Raw genomic sequence first — 21484 nt, 5'->3', positions numbered from 1 at the left:
AAGCCATTGAACAGGAATGAACCCAAGGAATCCCCAAATATACTGAAGGCCAACCAAAAAAACAATGTGTTTTCAATATTCAGTTTCTGTAAGTTTCTTATTTACACCTTCACCCTATATCCCCAAATAACTTATTCTTCCACCCTGGCTTTGTACAGTGACACTGCTGGCGAAAATTGGCTCCAAACTGAACATCTTTGACCTTGATAGAACATGTAACAGTTTGATCCTTTTGGCAGGATCTAGATGTAGGCCTTTGGTATCCTCATTTAGCAATCTCTTACTCATCACCCTTTGTCTTTGGCTTCCTAGCCGTTTCTCAGTCCTCTTCTAAATTATGTCTCTTGAGATTATTATGGTTATAATCCCTATGAACTGGAGCTGTAGAAGCTTCCTGGACTTCTTTGCCTTTCCAAAAGTTATTAAAATTCAAATCTAAAACTTGAATATAGTAATGATAAACAAATACTGCCTTTCAGTTTGTCTCTGTGTTGCTCTCTTACCAGATCCTGAACTCTGTAGGAGTTGAGACTTAGAATCATTTATTCATCCCACAAGTCTCTGGCAAGACCATATAATATAATGGTAGTTAAAGAACACTGGTTTGGAGCCAGCTCACTTGGGTTCAAATCCCAGCTTAGCCACTTAAAGCTGTGTGCTTTGGGCAAGTTAGTTACCTTCTTTTATGTGCTCAGTATCCTCATCTGTAAAAACGGGTGTAATGATACTCTGCTTGAGGATAAGTTAATAAAAATATTGTTTAAGTGTCTGTTGTTCTGGGCATTGAGCATCCATTAGTAAATAAGAGATTTATGCCGGTGGGAGCTTGCATTCTACTTGGGTACAGGTGGAAAAGCAAAGTAAACAAGTGCAAAGTAAATAACTTTCAAGTCCTAGATTGAATGCTCTGAAGAAGAAAACAGGCATTGGACTATACCTTAGAAAATGGCTTTTGATTGGGTGGCCAGGGCAAGCCTCTGGATAGATAGCTTTTGAGCCGGGATCTGAATAACAAGAAAATCTGAGAGGGAAGGGTGAAATGTTCATCAGTTATTATTTTCCCTTCACATAAAAGAATCTTTTGTTAAGCAGTGAGGTGTGACAGAATTAGGCCCTATAGTTCTTACCTGGTTTGCCTATTAACTAGCTTTATGATCTTTGAAAAAAAGAAGAGACAATTTTGTGGGTTTTTTTTTTTCATGGGAAAGTGACCCCGAAAGAAGGTTGGCTTTTGAAGGTAGTGACAGGCTAAAAGAAAGTTAATAGTTTTTCTCCTTATAAATTACTTTATTCCTGTGTTTATGGATTAATGTCCTGTATTTTACATGATGTACTACATCCTGTTGTGGCATTACAGTATTTGAGAATAGTCTCTTACAGTTTAAACCTTTTCCTTTGAAGTAAATATTAAGGATATGCTTCATGGCTTCAGGTCCAGGAAGTAGGGAAATAAATGGTCAGAAATGCCACCTACTCTCTAATCAAGATGCCATTGCATAGAGTTTCTCCTGTGAGGACTGGGAAAACCCTGTCTTAGGTCATCTCATTACTTGTATTAACAGTTAGCTGAGTTGGCAAAACTTGTCTGCTTGTTGAGAAAAGACTACATGTCCCAGATTATTGATAGCTTGCTTCATTTTTGTCTGTGGTGTTCTCTAGTGAGAATTACAAGTCAGGTTTTCCATTGGCTGCTATGGGATGGTGTTTGGAATTGTACTGCTTAGAAATCCTCCTTGGTAAAAGGGCAAGGAGTGGTTTTTTTTGTTTTGTTTTTAATTTATTTTTGTAATTGAAGGATAATTGCTTTACAGAATTTTGTGGTTTTCTGTAAATATATCAATAAGAATTAGCCATTGATACACCCATGTCCCCTCCCTCCTGAACCTCCTTTCCATCTCCCTCCCCCTCCCACCCTTCTAGATTATCACTGAGTCCCTGTTTGAGTTCCATGAGTCATATAGCAGATTCCCATTGGCTATCTATTTTACATATGGTATTATAAATTTCCATGTTACTCTCTCCATACATCTCACCCTCTCCCACCTCTCTAAAGCAGTCATGTCATCTTTTTTGTTTGTTTCTAAGTGTTCACAGAAGTTCAGGTTTACAAAGAGGCTCACTCATTTGTTTGATTCTTAGGTATAATTGAAAAGTGACCCTTTCTTCAGAGATGTCAAAAACAAACAAATCTAAGTCTGGATCTCGCTCTTCTCGGTCAAGATCTGCATCAAGATCTCGTTCTCGTTCGTTTTCGAAGTCTCGATCCCGAAGTCGCTCTGTCTCTCGTTCAAGGAAGCGCAGGCTGAGGTAAGGGGGTATGACTGTATAATGAGATCATCATTGGTTTGTCAGTGTGGGTCTCTGAAGATCTTTTGTTAGACTCTTTCTGTGAGTGTCAAGTGGAGGTAGGGCATTCGCTTGAGGTGGAGTGTTGGGCTGTAAGATATTCCAGGTCTCTTCAAACACTACAACTCTAAATCAACTTTGATTGCAATGCTGTTTGCCTAATTCCTTTTCTTTCCTGCCAGCAGATACTGTTTTTCATCCACTTTGAAAGAAAGAATATTTTTTTTTAGCTACTTGCTTCAAATCTCTGTACCAGATTGTTCACTGAAAAAATTCACTGAAGTATTTTTGGAGGCTTGGGCCAAAGTTTAGTTGCATTCTTAGCAAAGAAAAGATAGCTAAGAAGAGTAATGGTACAATCAACATTGCAAGAAAAAGAAACCTTAACCCACTAAAATAAACCTTAAAGAAACTAGTCAGTAGTCACTTATATACCCCTGATATGCCACTTACTAACAAGCTGCATCTATTTAGTAAAACACATCTTAAAACTACCTAAAAGTCACTATTGTAGGCATCATTTTGCCTGACTAAATGTGCAAGTACTTCTTTTGAATTTATCACCAATATTCTTTAATTAGTTTCTACACCTTTAGTTGGATTATTTCCTTATTTCAGCTGTGTCTTGGAATAGGGTGCCCAACTTCCAGCGTCTTTTTTTTTTTTTCTGTGTTATGAGTTCTATTTTTCATTCTTTAAAACTTAATTTTGTGAGTGGGTAAGAACCTTTTAATAAATGTAAGTTTCTCTATGGACTTCCCTGGTGGCTCAGACAATAAAGCGCCTATCTACAATGTGGGTTCAATCCCTGGGTTGGGAAGATCCCCTGGAGAAGGAAATGGCAATCCACTCCAGTACTATTGCCTGGAAAATCCCATGGACAGAGGAGCCTGGTAGGCTATAGTCCACGGGGTCGCAGAGTCAGAGACGACTGAGTGACTTCACTTTCACTTTCAAGTTTCTATATGTGTGTTAGAGAAATATTGATCATTTACATATTTAAACACCGAAATCATTCTTTTTGTCAGAGTTGCAATAGGCAAGGATGTGATTCTCAGTTTTGCCACTTGGAGCCCCTGCTGATTACTTTAGATGAGTGTCCTAGAGCCCTTCTCCAGATTGGTAGGATTCTCCCCTACCCTCACCTTCCCAACAAGAATAAGTTAATTCTTAAATGGAATCTGTGAGAAGCCTGTTTGAAAATTAATTTCAGAGTAGAGATTGAACAAAAAGTAGGTGTGCAAAAATGGTGATGACTTCCATATAGTGTAGAGTAGGAAGTTTTAAACTCCGGGTCTCTCCTTCAAAAAAAACCCTCCATTAAAAAAATAACAACATTATGTCTTGAGGGTAACCAGTCTTAGCTTTGTTTTTCTCTTCCATATTTCTTGGGCACATACTTTTATATCAGGCTTTGTTCAAGCTTTGTGCTAGATAGAGTGTCTGTTGCCTAATTGTGTCAGAGTCTCTAAAAGTAAAGTTCCATCCCATTTTCTCATACTGTTCCCCTACCCCCCAAGAAAGAGGGAAAATCCACTGAATATATTTACCTCAGGAAGTTGCTAACAAGGCCATAGGACTAAGCAGAGACTGCTAGTGAACTCCACCTTACACCCATATTCTTTTGATCTGGACTGTTTAAACCTCAGTTTTAGCTCATTTGGTTCTACAGGTAATTTTAAAAGTTAATTTAATAAATGGAAACTAATTGGTTAAAAAAAAAAAAAGAGTCTGTACAACTGAAACGGAGAGAATTGAACTGACATAAACCAAAATGAAAAATGCTAACCAACTCTGCAATATTTGTGATAACTGGGATTCTGGACAGATTGCTTCTCCTAATTGTACATATCATTTGGCATGGTCATCAACTTGGTAAATGAGGGAAAGATATCTTAGGCAGGCAGTATGTTTTGGGGTACGTCTGGAGCCACTCTATGTGCTGTTTTAATGCCTGGAAGATTACTTTGGAGGAATATTGTCACTACAAAAATGTTTTTATATTTAATTCTAGTCTGACTTCTCTGTTTTTTAGAAACAGATAAATTTGCCACTAGATGTTCAGTTTTTATTTCTGGCTTATCTGTTTCATGTTTTTCTTTTGTTTCCCCTCTCCTATAAGGAAAATATACTATCCAGAGAGTTTGAGAAACCATGTCTTTAATTTAACTTAACTGCTGAGTTCTACAGAACTGGAGAAAAATTGGTTGTTTCCTTATATTTCACAGACTGTATCCTTTTAAGTGACTTCTAAATAACTTCATTTGCAATCTGCAGAGACTCATGTTCCTGCATCTGTGCAGTGACTGCGGGTTTTGGATGCAGTGTGCCGCAGGGCCCTCACTAATAATTGGTGACAGAAGCAGCAGTAGCCTGTGAGGATGGGAACATGAATTAAACCCTCCCTAGTGCTGGTGGTGCATCACCTACCTCAAGTATAGCCATTAAATCGGGTCATATTCAGTTTCATAGCCGCATCTGCTTCTCCCTTCTTCTTTCTTGTATTGTTACTGTTTTCGAATGAAAAGTGTGAAAGGTAAGTTTTTTTTTTTTTTTTAAATCGTACTTAAATAGCAACCATTCACAGCCGGCAGTTCGCTGCATCTTTACCAGGTCTTGTTCTTGGGGTGGATAAAGAACCTGGACACAATGGGTAGTGGAAAAACAATCCTATTTTATCTTCTAGTTTCTTTCTAAGGATAACATTTTATTTAGTTGTTATAACCTGTCACATTGCTAAGTGGAGTTAGTTATAAAACTTATATAAGCAAACATATAAAAATGTATGGTTCCAATTAGGTCTGATATGAGAAGGCCTGCTTATGAACTGAAGGGTTTTTATTCTGTATATAAAGGAAAGGTTTTTTTTGGAGTTTTCTAGTAATTTTACGTATTTCTAGGTAACTGTTAATACTTAGGAGTAGTGACCAATTAATGCTCTATATTATAGTTGACACAATAAGTGGTGTTGAAGAAGCCCAGTAGATTCCTATACCAGCAAGTACAGCTTTTGGCTTTTTGATGGAAACAGACTTCCTTGTCATCGATAAGTCTGGCATTTATAAATATGTAATATCATCCCACCCCAGTTCCTGGAGGTACTGCAATATCAGGTTGATGCATGGAGTGGACAGAGCCTGCTCCAAATATCCACTTAATAGTGAACATGTAATTTTTACAGAGTTAGATGACTGTTGAATCCTTGTAGTTCTGGAAATGGGCCTTTGCTAAATCAGAATTCTGTATTGTTAAATGAGGAGGAACAGTGGCCTGACAGATGTGCAGGTGTGGGGCTGTTTGTAGTCTCTTTGCTGCTATGTTGTGTGCTTGGGTGTGTTATGGTCAGATGGTGCCCTCTTGTGGCACCTATGGAAGACCTTGTAGTTCAGCCACAGAAACTTGACCTAGAGAATGAGACCATTTCCAGATTCCCAGTTTAAAAAAACAACAATATTTGCTTGGTTTGTTGATCTGATTTCAGTTGAAGTTTTTTTAAGCTTTGAACAGATGCGTTCTCTCAGTCCCTATTTAAGTGTTCTTTGGTTTAGACATGTTGCAACTGTATTTCACAAACCCAAATCTTGGTGGAAGCCAAGAAATTAGCCCTGCACAGTCAGAGGTGGGTGGGATAGGGAATAAACTGAATGAGGCCAGGGGACCTGAAGACTTCCTCTCTGGGTACCACAGCTTGCAGTTTGTCCTCTCCTCCGATGACGCGGGGACCTATCTGTAAAATCCTTTGTGCCTGTGAAACTAATTAGTATACTATATTAAAATGTTTGTTTAGTACATTGAGAGCATTTTTATATTCCCTCAGTCATGGTAGAAATATATCTCCATGTAGAATGTGCTACAGTGGTATTAATGAGTCATCGCAGTGTCTGGTTTGTTAAAGTGATTTTTTTATTTTTGTACTTAATGTGGCCATAAGAGTAGGATTAGCTCTTTAAGTTTGTACCTTTAGTTTGAAAATAAATGATACATAAGAGTAGGGCTTTACCTCTTTGTTGGCAGGTTTTTCTTGAATAAAAATGCTTGTGTCAAAAATTCAAACTTTTCTTCCCTCCCCTGCCCCTCTTTCAGTTCTAGGTCTCGTTCCAGATCATATTCTCCAGCTCATAACAGAGAGAGAAATCACCCAAGAGTATATCAGAATCGAGATTTCCGAGGTCACAACAGAGGCTATAGAAGGCCCTATTATTTCCGTGGGCGCAACAGAGGCTTTTATCCATGGGGCCAGTATAACCGAGGAGGCTATGGAAACTACCGCTCAAATTGGCAGAATTACCGGCAAGCATACAGTCCTCGTCGGGGCCGTTCCCGATCCCGGTCCCCAAAGAGAAGGTCCCCTTCACCAAGGTCCAGGAGCCACTCCAGAAACTCCGATAAGTCTTCCTCTGATAGGTCAAGGCGTTCCTCGTCCTCTCGTTCTTCCTCCAACCACAGCCGAGTTGAATCTTCTAAGCGCAAGTCTGCAAAGGAGAAAAAGTCCTCTTCCAAGGATAGCCGGCCGTCCCAGGCTGCTGGTGATAACCAGGGAGATGAGGCCAAGGAGCAGCCATTCTCTGGAGGCACCTCTCAAGACCCAAAAGCATCTGAGAGCTCAAAGCCGTGGCCAGATGCCACCACATACAGTGCTGGTTCTGCATCACGGGCCTCAGGAGTGTCTGAGCTGAGTCCCCGGGAGCGAAGCCCAGCTCTCAAAAGCCCCCTCCAGTCTGTGGTGGTGAGGCGGCGGTCACCTCGTCCTAGCCCTGTGCCAAAACCTAGCCCTCCACTTTCCAGCACATCCCAGATGGGCTCAACTCTGCAGAGTGGTGCTGGGTACCAGGGTGGGACTCACCAAGGTCAGTTTGACCATGGCTCAGGGTCCTTAAGCCCATCCAAAAAGAGTCCCGTGGGTAAGAGTCCACCGGCCACTGGCTCAACATATGGCTCATCTCAGAAGGAGGAGGCTGCTGCTCCAGGAGGAGCAGCCTATACAAAGAGGCAAGTATTTTTATCTCACCAGCTGGCAATTTAGTTGTAATGTGGTCCTTAGAGCTCTGATTAATAGTAATAAGGTAATTCCCGTTTCCTAAAGTTTCATTTCGCCAGTTTGAAAGCATCATCCAAGGAAACCTTTAGCTTAACTCTGGTTTTCCTACCTTCCTGAATTTGTATTACAGCACAAATTCTAGATTACTCTGCAATGATGTTTTCACATTTAAAGTTTGCCTTGGATTCTACCAGTGTAAGCCAGAGAACAATAGAGATTTGTGGGTCAGCTATCAAAAAAATGTGGTCTTTACCAAAATGAATGGCTATTGGAGCTGTTAGACCCTCTAAGATCCACCATCTCCTATGATCGATCTGCATCAGCCCATCATGGTGAAGAGCTGCACCCTCACACCCTCCAGTTGAGGAGACTGGGCAGAATGGGAAAGTCCAAGGCTTAGTCCAGGAAGACCTTGTTATAAAATCGCAAGGTGGGTGTATGTTCCAGTAGAAGCCAAGCAGGCTGCATGTTAGGAGAGGACATAATAGTGCTTCTGTCTTTCTACCCTGAGGGACACGGTGAGTTGGAGCACAAGTCTTTGTTTTGTGTGGTTGTATGCATTGGGATGGCAGAGACGCAACAGGGAAGTTGCATTGGGACCACGTTGTCAAGAGGGACCTATGGAGCAGGTGCCCCTCCTGCCCCCCACTCCCCCTTTTTCTCTTATTAGCATTTTCTTTGATGCCCTGCTGTCCTTTGGTTCCTTTTTTGGTTCTTTTTTTTTTTTTTTTTTTTTTTTGCCATATTAATGCAACTGTTAATTTGATTAGACTTTTTCCATTAATGGTACAGATGTGATGTTCAGAACCTGTACTTCCCAGCCTTCAGTAAGTCTGCTTTAAAATACAGGTTTTGTTCCTTGCCAGGACTGTGAATCTTATTAGAACACTTGGGCATGAACTCTGCTTTTCCATAAGAATTGAGTGGGATGAATTTTGCCCCCTCCCCCAATTAACATGTATTTTGTTTGTGTTCACAGTATATTTCATACTTAGGTCTTCTAGGTGACTTGAAGCAAATTTGAAGTCTCTTTTGAGACTTGTATTTCCAAATGTGAGTTGTATAAAAGCAAAACAGTCCAAGGTTGAACATTCTATGTTAACTTTGCTGAAAGCAGATTTTAAGTGACTTGAGTGAAGGTTGGATAAGACCTTAATTTTTTTTTTCCTAGACCGCTTACAGGTAAGTAGGTTTTTGTTTTTTAGTACCCTAAAAAATGCCTTTGCTATTTTCTTTTTGCTTGTTTTTGTAATATACAACTCCACAGAACATTTATTTATCTTTTAAATGCAAAATTCATAAATCTGTGAAGAGCAGTTTTTCAGAAATTAACAAAAAGGTAATCAAGACACCTTTGGCAACGCTGGAATCCACAAGTCATGCTTGTTAGAGAGTCAAAAACCTAAGACCATATGGTGCTGTTTTATTTTGGATCAGGTTGTTTAAGTCTCTTGTGTGTCTCCCTTGTGTTTTCATAACTAGGTATCTAGATGAACAGAAGACAGAGAATGGAAAAGATAAGGAACAGAAACAAACAAATACTGATAAAGAGAAAATGAAAGAGAAAGGGAGCTTCTCTGACACGGGATTGGGTGATACAAAAATGAAATCTGATTCATTTGCTCCCAAAACTGATACTGAGAAGCCTTTTCGGGGTAGCCAGTCTCCCAAAAGGTATAAGCTCCGAGATGACTTTGAGAAGAAGATGGCTGACTTCCACAAGGAGGAGATGGATGATCAAGATAAAGACAAGGCTAAAGGAAGGAAGGAATCTGAGTTTGACGATGAACCCAAATTCATGTCGAAAGTCATAGCAGGTGCAAGCAAAAACCAGGAGGAGGAGAAGTCAGGCAAATGGGAGGGCCTGGTGTACGCACCTCCAGGAAAGGAAAAGCAAAGAAAAACGGAGGAGTTGGAGGAGGAATCCTTTTCAGAGAGATCCAAAAAGGAGGAGCGAGGAGGATCCAAGAGAAGTGAAAGTGGGCACAGGGGATTTGTGCCTGAAAAGAATTTCCGAGTGACTGCTTACAAAGCAGTCCAGGAGAAGAGCTCTTCACCTCCCCCAAGAAAGACCTCTGAGAGCCGAGAGAAGCTAGGAGCCAAAGGAGACTTTTCCACAGGGAAGTCTTCCTTTTCCATTACTCGAGAGGCCCAAGTCAATGTCCGGATGGACTCTTTTGATGAGGACCTTGCAAGGTGAGGTGTAGTCCATCTTGACCCTCAGGGCTTTAGCCTAACCTCTCTCCATAAGGTCATTCTAGAACAAGGACACACCCCTCCTGTATTTCTCCCACTGTCTCATTTTTACTGTGAATACTCTTGTGTCTCCCTGTTTTCGTTGGAGAAGTGTGTATCACAGTAATTACGTGTTCGGGGCGGTATCGTGAAGCGTCTTTTTAGTCTGTAGTGACTGTCTGTCTTGGTACTGGCTCCCCTCTGCTTCTCTCTTGCACTGTATTCGTCACATCATACGCCCTCCCCCCATTCCACTCCTGTCCCATTGTCTTTCTAATGTGCTTAGGGTGTCTTTGCCTGTGGAGCCATGCAGGATCCATGTTTTCATTCTTAGCTAAGTCACAATATGTATTATATCAGGCCTTCATCAAATAATGTAATGGTTTGAAAGTTGGGGCTGGGGTGTGGGGTTTGAGAACTTCAGGAAAGAGTTGTGAGGCCCAGGCTGCTTTTCACCTGGTGTGAGAGTTGCACACCCAGTTGGAAGTCTGCTGAGCAGCCTAGCCACATCCCACTCTTGCTGCGTTGTGCCACATAAACTGAGTGGCCCTGACTGGCCAAGATAGTTGGTCTTCTGAGGTGCCTCACTACTTGTCATGTGTTAAGATCAGCAGAGACCACCCCCCCACCTCCAGAGCAGAGCCGAATCACTGAGGTTTAATCCTTCATCCTGCCCATTTGTTTCTATTAAACTCCAAGGGGAGAAAGGCCTTTTTCCACAGTTACGTGCCTTGAGGTTCTTTGTACTTTGCTAGAAATTTAAAAAGGAACTTTGCAGATAAATTCACCTCTTACAAAAGTATGCTTGCATTTTTAGGACTTAAATGTCCTGACTTTCTGTGTATCTTGTTACATTGGGTCACCCTGTGTGTATTTTTCAGACCCAGTGGCTTATTGGCTCAGGAACGAAAGCTTTGTCGGGATCTAGTTCATAGCAACAAAAAGGAGCAGGAATTTCGATCCATTTTCCAGCACATACAGTCAGCTCAGTCTCAGCGGAGCCCCTCAGAGCTGTTTGCCCAGCATATAGTGACCATCGTTCACCATGTTAAAGGTGAGTCCTGACCCCAGCCCACTCAGGTTCCCTTTCTACATGCTTAGCTTTCTAACAAGCAGAAGGATGAGACAGGGCATGAGGGAGTCTGTCAGGGACCTTTATCTCATCAATAGGGCCTTTGAACCTAGGGGCTGGTTTGAAGGAAATGTCTCCTGGGGTAAGTTTCCATTTTCTGATCAGAGAGCTGAACATTGTGAAAATACTAGTGATAACCTGGGATCCTGAGGCTAGGTGAAATCCTTCATGTGAAGATTTAAATTGCTTGAAAAGAGGGGTATGGAAAGTGGCTTTCCCAGCCCATCTGATTTGTCCTGTCTTAATACGCATATACCTCTAGCAGCATCTTATAGATCTTGTCCCACATTATTCTGCCATCTTCTGGGCAAATGGAGGTGGACAGACTGAGGAATGTGACCTAGAAGCTGGGTTTGGGCCAGTTACAGTTTCATCTGAAATTGGAACTTAGGGGGAATTGGTGCTCTTGATGCATAGAATAGTATCTTTGTATCCATGTCCTACCATGGCAATCCAGTGCTCAATATTGGATTGTTTCTGAACCAGCTAATTTTCCTTACTTTTCACAGTATGTTTGTTATATGGATTTGAACACTTCATTCACATATCTGTGGCTGCAGTTTCATCCATGCAGACGGGTTTGAATGTTGGGTGTGCCTTTAACAGCCTGACATATTTTTCTTTGACTCCCCACAGAGCATCACTTTGGGTCCTCTGGAATGACATTGCATGAACGCTTTACTAAATATCTAAAGAGAGGAAGTGAACAGGAGGCAGCTAAAAACAAGAAAAGCCCAGAGATTCACAGGTGAGGACCCTGGCTTATACTGGAGGTGATCATAAAAGACTGCTCAAGGAGAATCACTCAGTTGTGTCTGACTCTTTGTGACCTCATGGACTCTACAGTCCTTGGAATTCTCCAGGCCAGAATACTGGAATGGGTAGCTTTTCCCTTCTCCAGGGGATCTTCCCAACCCAGGGATTGAACCAGGGTCTCCTGCATTGCAGGTGGATTCCTTACCAACTGAGCTATCAGGGAAGCCCAAAAGACTGCCCACCAGAGAATAAACTTGTCTTGTTTTTGCCATTTGTCAGGTGTAATAGCAGAATTTAAGGTAACAGTCTCCATAGTCTAGGATAGTAGTGATTTGTAATGGAAAAGGTGTGCTTTGATTACCATGTTTCTCCCTTTGGGCCTGAGGAAAACAGCCCTTTTTGATATAAAAAGAACCCTTGTATTCTTGAGAGTTGCAGGAGGAGTTTGCAAATGATAACCCAAGGTCACGGTGAGCTTTCTTTACATAAAGTAAATGTTTCTTTAAGCATCCCATGTATTTCATATATTGGTTCTTCCTTTGGGAGAATCTGCAGCAAGTGGGGGATGAAGATAGAAGAACTTACAGAATTATGTCAAAGGGTTTAAAAAGCCCAGAGGTTTAAACATTGGTTGTGGGAATTTATTCAGCAAATAGGGACTTTGTCTAGAAATGTAGTTGGTCTTAAACTTTGATTGAACCTTTGCAGTAGGTAAGAGGACCATGTTTGTAATAGTCTTGGATTTAGGGTCTTTGGGGATGTGTGTCACGCCAGGCACTTGTTTCTCACTTAGACTTTACCATATTGGTGAATAATGGACCATTATATTTCAGTTCCCAAGGTGAAAACTGCTTTTTGAAGTTAGCAGGGCATAGATAGTCTTGATGTGAATGATGATAAGTAAGGCTATAGGTGAGTCTGTTTTCTTGACCATAACAGTGCTGGGTGGAATATGAAGTTCCTTCTGTTTGAGTTTGGAAAGTTGGGAGAGAGCAAGTGTGTGTGTCTGTACATGTACGTGTGTGCCTGTGCATACATATCTATGGGAGAGTGTAAGTATGTAAACAAACAAGGTGAGTATAATAAAAAGGAATAAAAAGGAATGCCTGTGTTTCTGCTACTTCACTTACGAACTAAAATGCTATATTCACACTATGGAATGTTGAACAACTTTTGTGTTTATAATTTTAGGAGGATAGACATTTCCCCCAGTACATTCAGAAAACATGGTTTGGCTCATGACGAAATGAAAAGTCCCCGGGAACCTGGCTACAAGGTGAACTGTTGCTTTGATCAGTAATTCCAACAAAATGAGTGCGTTGGGCATGAACTTGTCAGAAATGTGTTTGTTTAAATTACTCTCTACTTAAGTTTGTGTTTTTCTTTTAAGGATGGGCATAATTCTAAAAATGAACTACAAAGGGTTAATTTTTATTAAATGTATCAACAACCTTTGTGAAGTGGTTAGAATATGGTAAATGACCCCAAAGTCTATTGAGGTGAGCTTGAGAAAAAAAAGAGAGGAGTTTTGGAACAAGTGCCCATGATGAGAGAAGAAACTTTTTGTGATATTTTTCTGCTTGTAAGTATTATCAAATCAACTATATACATGCGCTATTTCCAACCATGATTTCAAAAAGACATGCATGTCAGAGGAGAGTGAAATTTTCATAACTTAACTGAATAGACTGTTTTAAGCAGCTAGTCCAGATTTTTTTCCTAACATTGTGCCATATCTATCATCTGTTGGTTACTGTTACTTTAAAGCTAAACATTGCTTTGATAGCCCAGCTACATGTGTAATGATGTGCACGTAAACACTGTTATTAAGAGATTAAAGCTTGTGTGCAGTCTGTTACTAGAAGTACTAGATTTGGGTTCTTAAAAATCTTAGTATTTATTGACCATCAGTTCCCACATAGGGACCCTATAGAGATTAGATTGAAATTTAATCCCTATGGAGATGACTCTTCCAATGTTGCTGAAACTGTTTCTAAAAATAGTAATTTTCAAGTTTTCCAAATAGGTTTGTCTTGTTGGTTGAATGTGATGAGAGGCACTCTTGCACAATCTGTCTTCTCTCCCACTCCCCCTTTTCTCCAAGTACCCACCAGCTTGGCACTAACCATGTGAAACACAAGACTTTCAAACATCAGGAGAGATGTCATCCTCTCCGCCCCACAAAGCCTATTCATTAGAGGTGCTGTGTGTACTAAGGGAACTGCAGCTGTACTTCTCTCTTTTTTGGTCTTTGGAGGGTGCAGGGGCCCCATTCCCTCCTCAGAAGAAAAGCATGCAGTAAAATAAACCAAGTTACCACCTACCATTCTTGTTAATTAAAACTTCATTATTTCAACAAAAAGCTTAGTTGTGTAAGTAAATGTTAATACAAAGTGAACTGCTCATCCCTTCCTCTTTTTAGAGAGGTTTTTGTTGTTGTTGTTGTTGTTGTTTGTTTGTGTTTTGGTTGCACCACACAGCTTGTGTGGTCTTAGTTCCCTGAGCAGGGATTGAACCCACACCCTCTGCAGTGAAAGCACAGTCTTAACCACTGGTCTACCAGAGAAGTCCCTAGGGAGGTTTTGCTTCCACGAGACAAATCTTAGTGTATAATATGCCTGAAAACCCCTTGCTCCTCTGCTTTCACTGAGTTTCTCAAGAGCTGTTGAAAGCCCTTTGCCTGATAGTTTAGGGTAGAGGGCAGCTGTTGTTGCTGGGCTCACTCTGTCTGTGCGCCACATACTGTGATAGGTTACACTTGTAGAAAGTTAGTGAGAAAATGTTTTCTCATTTTTCTTTTTAAAATAAACTTTGACTTGGTATTGCCAACTTTATGAATTCTTTATTATGGTTTTTGATATGCCTTCTCTAGAGAAATCTGTTGATATAACTAACATTTTGGAAGGCTGTGTAAGTCTTCCGTTGTCTATTATTGGACTCAGTACTGAGAGGTAATTCCAAATGGAGGATAGGTCCAGGGTAGCTGCCACAGTGTAGGTAGGGGAAAGATGACAGCATTTCTACTCCTGCTGGTGACTAAGCCTAAGCCAGCCTAACTAAACACCTTCCAGGGTTAATTTTGGCCTTCTCAGCTTTTCAGCTAGCCAAAGTCATTACTGGACCACAGAGGGAAATAGCAAAGCAAGGGAGGGGTGTGTGTGTGTGTGTGTGTGTGTGTGTGTGTGTAGCATATGCAGAAGGTTATCATCATTATTCTAGAGAATGGGTTTGGGCTCTCTAGGGATTCTCATGAAGTGACTTTGGTGGAACATCCTGTATCCCTCCCGAGTTGGGCGAGGTGCCTCACATTCCCAGTGCTTCCTCTGTACCACTCCATTGGAATAGAAACCACAGTTTGTGGGGTGGTTGAGTTTGTAGTCCTGAATCCCAAAAACCTTAATTTTGATTTCTCTTGGCAGGCTGAGGGAAAATACAAAGATGATCCTGTTGATCTCCGCCTTGATATTGAACGTCGTAAAAAACATAAAGAGAGAGATCTTAAACGAGGTAAATCAAGAGAATCAGTGGATTCCCGAGACTCAAGCCACTCAAGGGAGCGATCAGCTGAGAAAACAGAGAAAACTCATAAAGGATCAAAGAAGCAGAAGTATGTAAACCCTTGTCTGTTGCCTCATTCAGTCTCCTGAGTGGACTCCTTTGTCTGCCCCTCATTAGGCCCTACGGCAGACCCTGCACACTGGAGAACAATTAGGAACTATTTTGTGTAGTTTTCTTTTAACTGTCAATTAAAGTCCCTAGATTGAAAATAGAACTTTTGAATGAAATAGACATAATCCTTGTCCAAAGGAGGCCTCCTGGGAGATAGGCAGTTGATTTGGCTATAGGGACAGTGTGGAGAATCATGGGAATTTCTTTTGCTTTTGTTTTGGACATGTTCTTTGACATGTCCTTTCTCATCACAAATCGTCTTGCGAAGGTTATGTTTTAAAATGGCTCAAAGTTGTATTCAAGTAAAAACTGTCTGGTCAGAGAAACAGGGCAGAACTAGATAGGACAAGCTTGTTGATCTTAAATGCCTTTTAAACTAGTTTCACAGGCACTTCAAGAGAGGTGTTCCAAATATTCTTTAAACAAAGGTAGCATTGTTGAACTTCATAAGGCAGCATTTATGCCAAGGTCTTGTCTCTATTTACATTTTTGAACGTTCCATGACTTTTCAGTCATGCGCGTTAAAGATTGCAGAATTGAAACCCCACGCCTTCCTGTGGGAAGCAGCACTACTTCTGTGTTCCTGACTTCAGCTAGCAAGCACTTTTATATCCATTTTCTGATAACAATCCTTCGAAATAAGCGAGACAATTAGTAGACTATCCCTTTTGCCTGTTTGAAAGATAGAGAAGTAAGCTCATGTCTTCTCTTTCACTTTGTCTATCCTTGCGCTCAGTTAACATACGCATTATGAGCCCTAACAGCTTTCAGGGGTATCCACAGATAGAGGATCTGATAATCCTCAACAGGAAATGGAAGTTGGGATACAGTAGTCTTCTCTGGTGGAAAGGGAGTAGGACCCTTCAAGCCTTTCAGTCCTGGACTTGGATCCCTGATCCTGATTTGTTTCCCTGGGACATATGCCACTGCCTCTGACTTGTTTGTAACCTTAATCAAGTCTCTTGCAACTCTAGTATTTTGTGATTGGGGCAAGAAGAAAAATGATAATCATGCCACTGTTTTCACTGTATACAAAAACTCTTTCTCATATGATTGAAGAATGGCTCACCAAGATCACACAACTAATAAAAGGCAGTGTTGGGACTCAAATCAGGATTTTTGGAGTCTTATTTTTGAAAATCTCTTGAAATAGTGCTGATTTCTAGGAGTCAGACATTTGAGTTATAAGAATTCTATGAGAATAACTTAGTAGGATAATTTAGTAGGATTCAAATATTTGTCTTTGATCTTCTCAAATGTTTGGGGGTTGGGGTGGCTGTGGGGGTGGGGGGTTAGCAAGGTGCTTTTCATAATGGAGGAGGGTAATGATAGGTTACTAACACTTGGCTGGCTTTTCCCTGTAAGTCCTGTACTCCTGGTGGCTGGTACCCTCCTCCACTGCCACATGGCAGGGCTGGCCCCAACCTCTAGTACGTATATAGTGACTCACTGTATTACTCTGTCTAATTTGCCCCTGCTCTGTAATTTCCTCCAGATGAAGGGATGGATGGGAAATAACTCTGGGAAGAATTCCGCCAGATCCTAGGCTTAATGACCTAAACCTGTTGGAGTGCAGTGGAAAGTGGGAAGGGTTTGTGGAGTATTGGTATAATTAGTGCTAGGTTTGAATCCAAATCTGCCTAGTTCTGTCACCTGAACCTCCTGTCTCTAAGATGGGGAAAATAGTACTGAAATCATAATTGCCATTTACTGTATGCGTGCTGTGTCAATGTAGAGTGTTTAAGCACGTTGTTTTTTCGATCTTTAGAACAGCCTCCCAAGACAGGTCATAATCTTCTATGAGAAATAAAACTAACATAAAGTTGAAACAGATGGTAATATATAAAGCCTCTCCTAGCACCAGATACTCTCTGGCTTTCATGACAGTGTTTGTCTCCTTTTGTTTTTCCAGTTCATGCACATGTATTAGAATGAGCTACCAGAGGCCATGCATGGACGTTTTGTCCCTCCTCCTGTATGTGTGTGTCCCATGTTTATCACAGGCTCAGACATAGATATGTCAGTGAACATGACTGAGAGAACTGGGAGGAAGCTCCCCAGTTCCCTGGGTGGGTATGTTGAGGGTGAGTTGGTTTTTCTGGTTACTTGTTTTCAGTGTTCTCATCACAGACACACTCTTGATTGCCCTGTGCTCCTTACTTATGAGCCCCCAGACAAGGACTGTACCCTAGAGGCCTCTTGTGTTTTCATAGGAAGCACCGGAGAGCACGAGACCGGTCCAGGTCATCATCATCTTCCTCCCAGTCATCCCACTCCTACAAAGCAGAAGAGTACACTGAAGAGACAGAAGAGAGAGAGGAGAGTACCACGGGCTTTGACAAATCAAGGCTGGGGACCAAAGACTTCGTGGGTCCAAGTGAGAGAGGAGGCAGAGCTCGAGGGACCTTTGTAAGACTCTGCCCCCTCCCTTTAAGCCCTTTCTCCTGCTAATTCTAATTATGTGCTGATCAGAACATTTATTTTGTTGCCCTTGATACAGGTGATTAGGTCAGTAGACCCTAGAATCTGTGGTTTCCCATTCCCCAGGCTTTCCATTTTTTGAATTTTTTTTTCCCCTGTTCATAATCACTTAGCCAGAAAGCCTCTTAGGGCTTCTGGTCTGAAATTCCTCACTTGTTGTAACTCCTGCTGTATGTAGGGAGGCCCTTATGGCATTGTCCCCGGTCTGGGCTATAGACTTGAGATAAACAGAAAGGGAATAGCTAAAAACCAGTTAACCAGCATACTGACTGGAGGACAGCAGGAAAGTATTTGAATAGAAGACAAGGAGTTGTTTTTCTCCATTCCTTACATGGACCCTTTGTTCCTTTCCCCGTTTATTGCCATAGCAGTTTCGAGCCAGAGGAAGAGGCTGGGGCAGAGGCAACTATTCTGGTAACAACAACAACAGCAGCAACAACGATTTTCAGAAGAGAAGCCGGGAGGAGGAATGGGACCCCGAGTACACACCCAAAAGCAAGAAATACTACTTGGTATGTGTCGGGATAACCAGGAAGGGCGAGGGGGCCTTTGACATACACAGTAGCTGATAGTGAGGCTTTGATTGATTTTTTTTCCCAGAACTGCATGCAGGTATGGCACTGGTTACATGTGTACTTGTGGGCTAGTATAGTTCTGGCAAGATGACTGTTCTCTAGAGAGGCAGTCCTGACCTTGAAAGTGTTATCTAAGATATTTATGGATTCCAGGATAAGTAGGAAAGGTTGCTCTTGCCTTTTTGTCTGTGAAATCATTTTACTGCTCACCCACCCTAAGCCTCCAGCCTTTACAAGGGATAGAACCATTACCTTCCCCAGAGGTGGCAGTTCCACCTTGTCACGCCCCTGCACGATATGGATAAGAAGGACAGTTCTCTTTTTGAGGGAGGGCACCTGTCTCCAGAATGAAACACCACTGGAGCTGGGCTCTTCTAGGCCGAATTACTTGGCCAGTGAGAGAGCTCTATTGCCTTGCTGTGTTAACAGCAGGCTCAGGTCCAAGTTTGATGTGACTGAGTGTTGTAATAACCAAGGTAATCTTGCTGCTGAGTCTGATTACCCATGAGGACTGGCCTGGAAGTAGGAAGCAGGTTGCTGTGTAAATCACTGTGCATAGCCAACTTCGCTTTTCTGGGGCTGCTAGAAGCTACTCTGAGAGGACTCTTGAACCTGTATCTAGGAAAATGTTGGCTGGACTGGGCCCGGGATAGGTACTGGAGTGGGGCTGTTTAGAGGAAGGATAAAAGGCCGTACCTTCTCTGTCCCTGAAGGAGCATTGCCAACCTGATTAATTTAGGCTAGTGAAGAAGCAGCTGGTCCTTTAGCTGAACTAACCCCTCAGGAGCCTCAGGTACTACTAGTGTGCATGGAGGGTTCAGACTCTTTGAAGTCATGGGGCTGATGAGGTAACAGTGACTTTTCAAAATCCTGTCTCATTCATTCATTCATTGGTTCCCTCCTTGTTTCTCATGAGATCATCAGAGCGGGGATTGAGTTATAGGTTTTGTTTTTTCCCTACTCTGCCGCACTGCCTTCTTGCATAAAACTGAGAAAGGAGAAAAGATACAAGACAGGAGGCTGGGTTCTGGCTCTGCCTTTGCCAGTACTGGTCTGAGACTGTGAGCCATCTGCCCTTGGTCTCACTGCCTGTTGTTGGCTGAGGGGAGGCTTGGGGAGAGCTGGATAAATAAGACTCCCAGCTGTGTGTGTGTTCTGTGTTGCTTCCTCTCTTAGCTTACGGACAACTCAGATCAGAAATAGTTTCATGTTTGGGGGGTGATTGGCTTACACCCCCCACCCCCTCCTTGAGAGAGTGTGTTCTAAATAATATGGAGTTACTTAAAGTTCCCCTGGCTGTTTTCTCATCTGCATAGTGGAGGGTTGATAATGATAGGGTAGGGTAGCTGTGAGGATTAAATGAGATAATGTAGGAAAAGGTCTTTGAAGATTTTATCATCATCATCATTACAATGCCTACACGGCTGCCTTAGAATTCAAGGAACCGAACTGAATATTCTCTTAGATCTGAATCAGTAGCATTTTTCGAGTGGGGACAGGGAGGAGAACAGGACAGAGTTTCGTTTGGGAAAGTCACATTTGGGTAGGTGCAGAGGAGAGGCTGCTCTTGTTTACCCTGGCATTGATGACAGTTTTCCTTTTCTTTTAAGCATGATGACCGTGAAGGCGAAGGCAGTGAGAAGTGGGTGAGCCGGGGCCGGGGCCGAGGAGCCTTCCCTCGCGGTCGAGGCCGGTTCATGTTCCGGAAATCCAGCACCAGCCCCAAGTGGGCCCACGACAAGTTCAGTGGGGAGGAAGGGGAGATTGAAGACGATGAGAGTGGGACAGAGAACCGAGAAGAGAAGGACAATTTACAGCCGACAACTGAGTAGTGGCCACTCTTGCTGGGAGCCCCTGCCCGAGGGAGAGAGGCGCCGGGAAGACGGCTGGTGAGGAGCTAAACAGAGGAGCCTCGAGAAGATTCTGAAAATCCCACCCATACCCCCCACCAGCCATGCAAAATATCCTACAACTGCCGAAGAGCATCCTGGCGTTCCACCAGACAGAGGCAGCTGGCCTGGGGTCAGGCCCAGCTCTTGAGCAGAACACACCATGTTGGGCTTTAGCTACATGTTTCTCATTTATTGTTGGTGTGTGGGGTGGGGGCTGGGGTAGGGAGGGCAGAGCGATATAACTTGGATTTTGGTTTGTTCCCTGTTAGAAACCAACAGTTTTATTCTTCATTTCATTACATTTGGAGCTGAGGACTAATTTGATTTTCAGTCTCTTTATCCTTATTTTAAAAGCCCCCTCTTTTTTAGGCATATATAGTAACATTAGCAGAAAGATTTAATTTGGGCAACTTTTGATTCTTAAGAGAAAACAAAGCATGTGAATAAATATTGATGTGTTCACCTCAGTTTGGGACCAAACTGCGTGGGTCTTTGTTAAACTTGGTTTTGTATGTCGAGGAGGAGTTCAAGGCCTTTCTGACCACCTTGTGTTCCCCTTTCTGCGCAGCCATGTATCATGTGGTGTTGCTCCTAACCACACCCCATGTGCGCACCTCCCCTCCCCCCAATATTTTCTGATTTCTTGTGGGCTGGGCTTCCCCTTCTCCACCAGCAGCTCCAGTATCCCAAACTTTCTAGTCCTGCTGATCCTCTCAGCAACAGGGGTGGAAACTGGATGGCAGTTTCTGGTCTGTTTTCTAAGAAACTTCTGACTTCTATTATCTTTACAAATATAAGATGAGAAAATAATTTTTTCAATATTTTTTATTAATCTTTTTATAAAATGAAAAGAAACTCCTATGATCGATTAAGGAAGGTGGTTATGGCTGGGTGGTTTGTGGGGGTTTTTTGTTTTGTGTTTTTTTCTTTTTCCTTTTTTTTTTTTAAACCTTAAGCTTTAAGTTGAAACATTCTCCGATGTCTGGGGGGAAAACATCCTCTTAAAATGGGTCCTTGTGCTTGCCTTCTGGGGAGGCGGTCCTGAGCAGGTGAATCACATGGCATTTATGCATATGTTATATGCGGACTGCACCCACCTTCCCCCCAGCCTTTGCCTCCTGGGTTGTTGATGCTACTTTCCCCTTACTTTGCTACATTTCTATAGTTAAGTTGGTTTTACTTGAATGATTCATGTTTAGGGGGGGAAAAAATGAAAATACCCTTAAAATTTGTTTCAACTCCTCCTGCAAATAAAAAAAATAAATGAAGTGGCAGATGTAAATGGCTCTGGTCATTGTCACCCTGAATGGGTGTGGGTGGGTGTGGTGGAGGGCAAGTGGTAGATGCCCCCCATAGCAGC

The 21484-nt window shown here is 42.1% G+C and overlaps 1 protein-coding gene across 6 annotated transcripts in view; it reads left to right on the top strand.

The window, feature by feature from the left end:
• THRAP3 (thyroid hormone receptor associated protein 3) overlaps positions 1-21406 on the top strand; it is a 72518-nt gene extending 51112 nt beyond the window's left edge. For 3 of the 6 annotated variants that reach the window (NM_001205565.1, XM_005204662.5, XM_005204661.5), the window contains 10 exons: positions 2140-2307; positions 6430-7335; positions 8867-9580; positions 10501-10673; positions 11388-11499; positions 12699-12783; positions 14927-15114; positions 17390-17585; positions 18026-18169; positions 19843-21406. In NM_001205565.1, coding sequence (NP_001192494.1) covers positions 2171-2307; positions 6430-7335; positions 8867-9580; positions 10501-10673; positions 11388-11499; positions 12699-12783; positions 14927-15114; positions 17390-17585; positions 18026-18169; positions 19843-20064 — 2877 coding nt within the window. In that variant the 5' untranslated portion in view covers positions 2140-2170 and the 3' untranslated portion in view covers positions 20065-21406. The remainder of the gene's footprint in view (positions 1-2139; positions 2308-6429; positions 7336-8866; positions 9581-10500; positions 10674-11387; positions 11500-12698; positions 12784-14926; positions 15115-17389; positions 17586-18025; positions 18170-19842) is intronic. The other 3 variants (XM_059882440.1, XM_005204663.5, XM_024985960.2) reach the window with 1 other exon arrangement.
• Positions 21407-21484: the final 78 nt, after the last annotated feature.

This window comes from Bos taurus, chromosome 3 (assembly GCF_002263795.3).
Source record: "Bos taurus isolate L1 Dominette 01449 registration number 42190680 breed Hereford chromosome 3, ARS-UCD2.0, whole genome shotgun sequence".
In the NCBI taxonomy this organism is placed as follows: Eukaryota; Metazoa; Chordata; class Mammalia; order Artiodactyla; family Bovidae; genus Bos; species Bos taurus.
This window is presented reverse-complemented; position numbering and strand designations above follow the sequence as displayed.